The sequence below is a fragment of the Mixophyes fleayi genome, chromosome 11 (assembly GCF_038048845.1).
Source record: "Mixophyes fleayi isolate aMixFle1 chromosome 11, aMixFle1.hap1, whole genome shotgun sequence".
Lineage (NCBI taxonomy): Eukaryota > Metazoa > Chordata > Amphibia > Anura > Limnodynastidae > Mixophyes > Mixophyes fleayi.
In genome coordinates this window covers 95,586,183-95,595,058 of record NC_134412.1, presented here as the reverse complement: position 1 = coordinate 95,595,058, position 8,876 = coordinate 95,586,183, and the positions used below count along the sequence as shown (strand labels likewise).

At 44.1% G+C, this 8,876-nt stretch overlaps 1 protein-coding gene across 1 annotated transcript; it reads right to left on the bottom strand.

The window, feature by feature from the left end:
• Nucleotides 1–495: 495 nt before the first annotated feature.
• On the bottom strand, nt 496–7,242 carry LOC142107931 (CMP-N-acetylneuraminate-beta-galactosamide-alpha-2,3-sialyltransferase 4-like). Its single transcript, XM_075191597.1, has 4 exons — nt 6,102–7,242; nt 5,300–5,440; nt 2,002–2,145; nt 496–629 (listed from the first exon to the last, which is right to left on the bottom strand). Exons 1-4 carry the CDS (start codon nt 6,237–6,239, stop codon nt 543–545), a joined length of 510 nt encoding a protein of 169 aa, XP_075047698.1. The 5' UTR covers nt 6,240–7,242; the 3' UTR covers nt 496–542.
• Nucleotides 7,243–8,876: the final 1,634 nt, after the last annotated feature.

The window sequence follows — 8,876 nt, the reverse complement described above, 5'->3', positions numbered from 1 at the left end:
CTTGGACCTCGTACAGTTATTCTTGTTCTACATGTATGATGTAATCCTCAGTACTTGTTATTCTGTATCTATGGAAAACAGTACAGTACGACGTCTGAACCCTTCTGATCAACCTCCTCTTATGTTATTTGTTCATCTTCCTATAACGTCTGCATTACTCACACTACTCTTTTCCCAAGCAAAGGAGAAATCATCCCTCTGAACATCTTACTAAGGAGACTGCTGTGACTTCAAGCATTGACTTGTTAGTAGGAGGAAAACACTTTATGCGCTGAGGTCAGGTTTAGTTTTAATGATGACGTTGCTGGTTCCAGTAGAAGCCGGGTCCAGCGTTCAGGAGGTCTCCGGGTCTAGCGTTCAGGAGGTCTCCGGGTCCAGCGTTCAGGAGGTCTCCGGGTCCAGCGTTCAGGAGGTCTCCGGGTCCAGCGTTCAGGAGGTCTCCGGGTCCAGCGTTCAAGAGGTCTCCGGGTCCAGCGTTCAGGAGGTCTCCGGGTCCAGCGTTCAGGAGGTCTATGACGATTTCTCATCTTCCAGCTGAGTGCTCAGAACAGGGTGAGGTTGTGAATGACTGTGTGGTGCAGCAGAGTTCTGATGGCCAAGTGCTCCTTGGAAATATTGTGTTCAGCTTCCTGAGAAAGAGGCAGAACAAGCCGACGTTACACATCACATATCATCTAATATTACGTACCATGTCTTGTAATGGGGATCCCTGGCTCTCAGAGCTCAAGTGACTGAGCCAAGGGCTATAAAACAACATGCAATCTAGTTATACATGTTTATATTGATACATGCCAGAGACTGGACACAGATATAAACCAACATGTGCAGTCTTAGAGGCTCATACATGTTGAGATCTGTGAGGTACACAGCATGGTGACACGGAATATAGAGATCATTCATCTGTACGGTACACATGGTGTCAGACAAATAGATGCTCAGATTGGCTTCAAACCAGTTCCTTAATTCAGCTGTAATGGGCAGTACTCAAATTATATAGAAACGTCAATATCTCAGGTACGTTCCAGGAAGATGAACAGGTTCCAGTTTAGTTGGCTACATTGTGTAGTATTAAATAGCGTCACTGTATAGCATTAAATGGTTACATTGTATAGTATTAAATGGGCACATTGTGTAGTATTAAATAGCGTCACTGTATAGTATTAAATGGTTACATTGTATAGTATTAAATGGGCACATTGTGTAGTATTAAATAGCGTCATTGTGTAGTATTAAATGGGCACATTGTGTAGTATTAAATAGCGTCATTGTGTAGTATTAAATGGGCACATTGTGTAGTATTAAATAGCTTCATTGTGTAGTATTAAATGGCTATATTGTATAGTATTAAATAGCGTCATTGTATAGTATTAAATGGCTATATTGTATAATATTAAATAATGTGATTTTATAGTATTAAATAGCGTCATTGTATAGTATTAAATGGCTACATTTGTGTGCCCACAAATGGGCAATTTTTTAAAACTCCACCCACTTCCATGTGTCTATTTCGTGGTCTATGAATCCAAATTTGGGACCATTGGGGGTATGCTATCAGATATCACACAGTAGAGAGAGGACTACAGTTGTACAAAGAGTTCAGTCAATCTGTCTGTGACCGTTTGCTCAGCACAAGAAGGAACAAGCCACAATAGTCGATTAATGCCTCTAACGACCCGTGGCTGACAATGGACAGACAGCCCACAGGGGCCTTTTTGGCTACAGCCAATGTTCCACAGCAAGTGGCGGCCTCTGATGGTCAGAAGTAGCAAAACAGCTTAAAAAATAACTGCTGCAATTAATATTGCATAAATATTGTAGAAGTCGAGCAATAAAATGTACTCAGTCTCCATCTCAGGCAGTGTTTGTGGAAAAAAAAATTGGGTGTGTTATTGAGGTCCTGGGATAAGGATAAGAGAACTAGTATCCTGGCCGTACCAATACCATTGTAATGCTTGTCAAGTAGGATTCCCCATTCAAAACTCAGAGTAGATTTGAACTTACAGACATGGTCCTTATGGTCTCGCTGCTGTAGTAGTGGATGGGGTGTGTGTTATTGCTCCATGCTGGATACCCAAACCCTGCAATGTTAACCTGGTCACAGAAGTGAAGAGCAAATGAGATTGCGATCAAGCCAGTGGTGGGTGCCTGAAATCAGTGTAAGAGACACATAAGTAGACATTATACTGACAAACAATGGACAAAACAAGATATTGTGTCAAGTGCTGACGTTTTCTAGAACTGAAAAATCCCAAGGATGCTCCTATGTCTGTAACATTCAATATCTAAACTTTATTGTCTTGTAATATACAGTGTACAGTATAGAGGTATTCTACCATTGTCTGTGATCTTTTCTCCATTTGGGGATCTGTTTCTTCAGTGCAATACTCTCAATATGCAAAATTACATCTCGTTTCTGCTCTGCTCCAGAAAACGAGGAGCCTGCTCCATCCCCACGCCTCCGCTCCGCCCAACTTGTCCACTTTTCACTCGACAGCTCCCTGCAAAGGTGCTCCTCTTGCCCTGCACACCTACCCACAATGCCGCATATTAAGACCCAAGGAAGGCCCCACGCGGCATCTGCGGTTACCTAAACAGAATTACGTCTATCCCTATCTTTTACTGACCATTCATAGGAAAAGAACTTGGAACTAAAATTGTTTTTTAACCTGTCCTCGCTCTTTACTAAACCTTGTAGTCTGAACCCCACATTATCGTAGATTTATGTATCTGTAAAATAAGAAATAACATTGTAGGGTCCTGAGAAGGGCCAGAGAGTCTTCAGTGTGATGTTACTATAAAATGTTACACTAACCAAATAAATTGACTTAAAGAGCCGCTAAACAAACAAAACAAGAAATACAAATTAATTGACTAGTTAAAAAATATATAAATTTAGAATGAAAACTTGTGTTGCCTGTTTAACTCGTGGATTCTACGTATAAAACAATATTGATCCCTATGAGAATCAGCGATATCTAAGTGTTCCGGCACCGTCTCATGACCATGGAAGCAAAAGAAAGACATATCAATGATCCGTAGAACACTAGAATAAGCTCCAACATCTGTCTGGCTTAAGAACAGGACAGAGCACATTAAAATAAAAACTATTATTATTATCATAGATTTTCAAGGTGCCACAGTGCTCCGCAGCACAGTACAGTAGGGAAAACAGGGACATATATAAAACAGGGACTTATAATTTGGACATAATAAATTCAGACATGAAAACAAAGGGTACGGAGGACCCTGCTCATTAGAGACCTTACATTCTAAGTGGGAGAGGGCAAAGCTGAAACAAGAGGACCGAGTGTGGCTCAGAGTGGAGATTGGGATAGTTGTGAGGGTGTATTAGTGTGAGTAATGTTATCGAAGATAGGATCACCTCTAAAAAAGATGGGTTTTCAAAGAGTGCCTAAATATTTGAAGACTGGGAATTCCATAAGTGGGGAGCAGCACGGGAGAAGTCTTGTAGGCGGGAGTGAGGTGGTTACCAGAGACTAGACAAGGTGCAGGTCAGAGGTAGATCTAAGAGGGCGAGAGGGAGAGTATTTTGGTACGAGATCTGAGATGTATGCAGGGGTAGTGTTGCTGAGGGCTTTGTAGGTCAGGGTGAGTAATTTGAATTTGATTCTGGAGGACACAGGGAGCCAGTGTAGGGATTTGCAGAGTGGTGCAGCAGATGTGGAGCGATGATAGAGGAAGATCAGTCTTGCAGCAGCATTTAGGATGGATTGAAGTGTGGATATATGGGTGTCAGGAGTCCCAGATAGCAGGAGGTTGCAGTAGTCAAAACGGGAGCTGATGAGAGAATGGATAAGAGCTTTGGTAGCATGGTGAGTAAGAAAAGGACGTATTCTGGCAATGTTGTTAAGATGGAGTCGACAGGATTGGGAAAGAGTCTGGATGTGAGGAATAAAGTAGAGGGCGGAGTCAAGTGTGACACCGAGGCAGCGGGCTTGGGGGACTAAGGAAATTGTGGTGTTATTGACAGTGAGGGAGATCTAAGGGGAGGTGGTGACCCTGGCAGGAGGGAAGATAATAAGCCCTGTTGTGGACATGTTGAGCTTTAGGTAGCGTTGGGACCAGGGGCGGATCTAGAGAATACATCTACCCTGGGCGATTTAGGAAGGGGGGGGATTTAGGCCCCTCCCCCTTTTTTGACATCTGAGGCTGCCGGCGGCTGCACACTATGTGCAGTTCCGTTCAGCAGTGACAGGTAGGGACAGTGTTCTGCCCGGATGCTCTGATTGTGTTTAAAACACACTGTCCCTGCCTGTCACTGCCGAACGGAGCTGCTCATAGTGTGCAGCCGCCGGCAGCAAGCCCCTGCTATGGGGGGGCGATCCCCCTCATCGCCCCCCCCTGGATCCGCCATTGGAGGGCGAATGAGGGAATCAGTGCCCCAAGAGAAGAGGTGTACAATGAAAAAAATAAAAAGCCAAGAACAGAACTTGTGGGACCCCAACAGATAGTGGGAGTGGAGGGGTTTGATAGGTAAGAAGTAAACCAGGAAGAACTGTGTCATGAAGGCCAATGGGAGTGAAGGGTGTGTAGAAGAAGAGGGGGAGCAACAGTGTCAAAGGCAGCAGAGAGGTCCAGGAGGATGAGTATGGAGGAATGACCCTTAGATTTTGCAGTAAGTAGATCATTGATCACTTTTGTAAGAGCAGTTTCAGTGAAATGATGGGAGCGGAGGATTTCAGAAAGTCTAGAATGGAGGGAGAGGAGAGAAAGTGAGACAGGCATTTGTACACTAATCGCTCAAGTAGTTTGGAGGCAACGGGGAGGAGAGAAATAGGTCGGTAGTTGGAGAGAGAGGCTGGGTCCAGAGATGGTTCCTTTAGAATAGGTGAGATGAGTATGTTTAAAGAAGGATGGAAATGTGTCAGTGGAGAGAGACAGGTTGAAGAGGTGAGGTAGAGGTGGGCATGCAGTGGAGGAGAGGGAGCGGGGAAGTTGGAAGAGAGTTGAGTGGACAGGTTGTGGGGTGAGATGATGAGATGAGTGCAGAGACTTGGTCTTCAGTTACTGAAGGGAATGAATTAAGGGTGGATTGGGGGAGTGTAGGTGAAGGTGGGTAGAGAGGGTGGACTGAGTGGAATTTGGAATGAGGAAATATCTTGTGGAATGGTGTCGATTTTGTCTTTGAAATAGGTGGTAAAATCATGGGCAGTGAGGGAGGAAGGAGGAGGAGGTGCTGGTGGGTAATTTGAATAGTGAGTCTATAACATGAGTTAGTGGGTTGGCATCACCCATGAGGGACGGTCTACATGTCCTAATAACATGTTTGTCCACTTACCACATTATTTCTTTTGGTTGTATGATTAAAACCCAACAGTCTTGTGGCAGCAAAATTCACAAAGTATGGATTCTGGATGCGGATATTCTGAGGTTTTACGTCCCAAATTAAAGGAGGTTTTTTCCAGAAACCGTTCTTCACCTACAAGAATGAATATACAGTTACAGTAATAATTATGGAAAATGTCAATTCTCTGAAACTAGACACATATGTCAAAGTGTCTGTCCATCTTCAAGCATCGTCTACTATTATATCCCCCCTTCCTGAACCAATGCTTTATGTTAAAGGTGTTTCCACCTTCAGATGACGTATTTTTGGGCTGATATGTACCCTCCAGCAACTTTGAATTGTTTGCTTATCTTAGCTTGTCAAACATAATATACATCAAACAGACAGAGCCCTGGTCGCAATTTAACCGTTTATCCAGTGCTGGGAGGCAGGAATACTAACCACTGTGCGCCCCACGGTACCTCCATCCGCTGTGCCTACTACTAATATTACCGCCAGACCGATACTGGATGCATTAGGCTGATTTTTTTAATCTATCCAGCATTCAAAACCAGTACTGTGAGTGACAGCCCTGTCCTTCTATTTATGAGTAGATCACTGTATTTAAGGCCGTGGAGGCCATGTTCGCCAATGAACATAGGACAACATACAACGGACGGCTTCACGGCCGCCTGCGAGTACAACCTCAGCGCTGTGGCCGCTTTTAGTCCAGATAATATGATTGGTGATTGGAGATATGAGGGATGTAATAAACCGAACTGCAGGTAAACTAAGAACCTGGAACGTAACTCACCTGCTTCTCGTTCTTTACAGTTGTTTTTATCCATAGGATGTCCTGAGTCTTGAATGGCACCAGAACAAGCAGTGTATCCGGATTGTTATCCAACTTTAGGTTAAAACGAGCAGATTCTGGGTAAAACAAGCACAACATTGTCTTATTCCCAACATCTTACTCATATGTATGTACGGGAGCATTAATCATCCTATGATGTCTCCATCAGAATATAGTAACACAGCAACTTTTAGTTATTATATTCTCTCTGTCTCCTCTCCTCCTTGATTCTCTGTATCCCCCTATTTCCGATTGTCCTGTTAATTCTCTCTATACCCTTATCAGATTGTCCTGTTAGTTCTGTCCATACCCTTATCAGATTGTCTTGTAGATCTGTCTACACCCTTATCCGATTGTTCTGTTAATTCTCTCTATACCCTTATTAGATTGTCCTGTAGTTCTCTCTACAGCCTTATCAGATTGTCCTGTTAGTTCTGTCTGTACCCTTATCAGATTGTCCTGTTAGTTCTGTCTGTACCCTTATCAGATTGTTCTGTTAGTTCTGTCTGTACCCTAATCAGATTGTCCTGTTAGTTCTGTCTGTACCCTAATCAGATTGTCCTGTTAGTTCTGTCTGTACCCTTATCAGATTGTCCTGTTACATCTGTCTACAACCTTATCCGATTGTCCTCTTTGGTCTGTACCAAAGAGGACAATCTGTAACAAAAGTTTACATTTTTACAAAGAATAATGAAGGGAAACCTTCAGACTACACAGAGTTTTATATGGCGTTAGCTACTAAGTGATGAACATGAACTATGAGATGTACTCTGACCAATGTAGAACACTGATAAATATGGTATGTTGGATTTCGCCCAATTCTGGGCATTGTGCATAATACTATTATAAAACCATTCTGATTCCAGTCACGTCTGTCTTCTTTCCTTTGTAGATGTTTATAAGTTAATTAACAAAACCAATCTATTACTCAGTAGAGAGAATCCACAGTCATGACATATTCTGTAGCTGTATAAATTAATCAAGGGATCCGGCAGGAAATATAGCACTGAAATACTGTATCAAAAAGACGTTACAGTGGGTTGAAAGTTTATGGTCTTGGAAATCAGTTGTGCGAAGACCAACATTAATGTCCTGATAGCCCCTCACCTGATTACCACATCATGTTCATTGATTATTTCCCCCAGAGAGCTGTTTCTCATTAGGTGACCGTTCCCGACCACCACACACTGTCTGCACTGCAGCCTGGATGAGGAATGGGTTATAAACATAATACATTTAGTTCTGAGCAGAGGAGGGGGGGGGTTAGTTTATTCTTTCTTAGCATTGTATATTTATTATAATGTTTGATATCAGACGCCCTTCTTCTTACTGACACAAAGCTGTGAAGGTGAGAGGTTCATCTGTCTCACATTGTAAGATACGCCTCAGGCTACACTAAAGATTTTCTGTTCTTATGATTGTGACTTATCAAGTGAAACAAATCTTATGATCTGTAACCAGTGGGGGACTGCTGAACACTCTAAAGTTACACGTGTAGCCAGACTCATAGGGAGCCATTGGTTATAGATCAGGACATTTGTGCCAGTTGATCAATCGCAAACGTTCACACAGCTAAAATCATTATTTGCCCCACCCTACAGGGCTCCCTTTCCCTTGAAAGAAGAGTCGGCCCATGAGGTGAGAATAGCATGATGTCCCCTAGCCCGTACCACACAATATTCATGTCCTTGCTTCCCCTTCAGATTTTCGCCATGGGCGGTTGACCCTCTCTCACAGTCCTAGTTACGGCCCTAAACTGCTCTGCCCATGATATTGGCAGCATACTTTATCCTGTGACAATTACCACCACACAGCTGTTGGCAGCTCTCTATGTAAGCCTCAAACCCAGCTGTTGGCAGCTTTCTATGTAAGCCTCACACCCAGGTGTTGGCAGCTTTCTATGTAAGCCTCACACCCAGCTGTTGGCAGCTCTCTATGTAAGTCTCACACCCAGCTGTTGGCAGCTCTCTATGTAAGCCTCATACCCAGCTGTTGGCAGCTCTTTATGTAAACCTCATACCCAGCTGTTGGCAGCTCTCTATGTAAGCCTCACACCCAGCTGTTGGCAGCTCTCTATATAAGCATCACACCCAGCTGTTGGCAGCTCTCTATGTAAGCCTCACACCCAGCTGTTGGCAGCTCTCTATGTAAGTCTCACACCCAGCTGTTGGCAGCTCTCTATGTAAGCCTCACACCCAGCTGTTGGCAGCTCTCTATGTAAGCCTCACACCCAGCTGTTGGCAGCTCTCTATGTAAGCCTCACACCCAGCTGTTGGCAGCTCTCTATGTAAGCCTCACACCCAGCTGTTGGCAGCTCTCTATGTAAGCCTCACACCCAGCTGTTGGCAGCTCTCTATGTAAGCATCACACCCAGCTGTTGGCAGCTCTCTATGTAAGCATCACATCCAGCTGTTGGCAGCTCTCTATGTAAGCATCACACCCAGCTGTTGGCAGCTCTCTATGTAAGAGTCACATCCAGCTGTTGGCAGCTTTCTATGTAAGCCTCACACCCCGCTGTTGGCAGCTCTCTATATAAGCCTCACACCCAGCTGTTGGCAGCTCTCTATGTAAGCCTCACACCCAGCTGTTGGCAGCTCTCTATATAAGCCTCACACCCAGCTGTTGGCAGCTCTCTATGTAAGCCTCACACCCCGCTGTTGGCAGCTCTCTATATAAGCCTCATACCCAGCTGTTGGCAGCACTCTATACAAGCCTCACACCCAGCTGTTGGCAGCT

Bases quoted from the DNA above. Each gene is read 5' to 3' on its own strand.
- LOC142107931 (XM_075191597.1), bottom strand. From the start codon at position 6,239: ATGTTGTGCTTGTTTTACCCAGAATCTGCTCGTTTTAACCTAAAGTTG. The intron at 5,441-6,101 runs GTGAGTTACGTT...TCATTCTTGTAG, and splicing joins CTGTAAAGAACGAGAAGCAG to GTGAAGAACGGTTTCTGGAA. The intron at 630-2,001 runs GTAAGTTCAAAT...CCTCTTTCTCAG, and splicing joins AGACCATAAGGACCATGTCT to GAAGCTGAACACAATATTTC.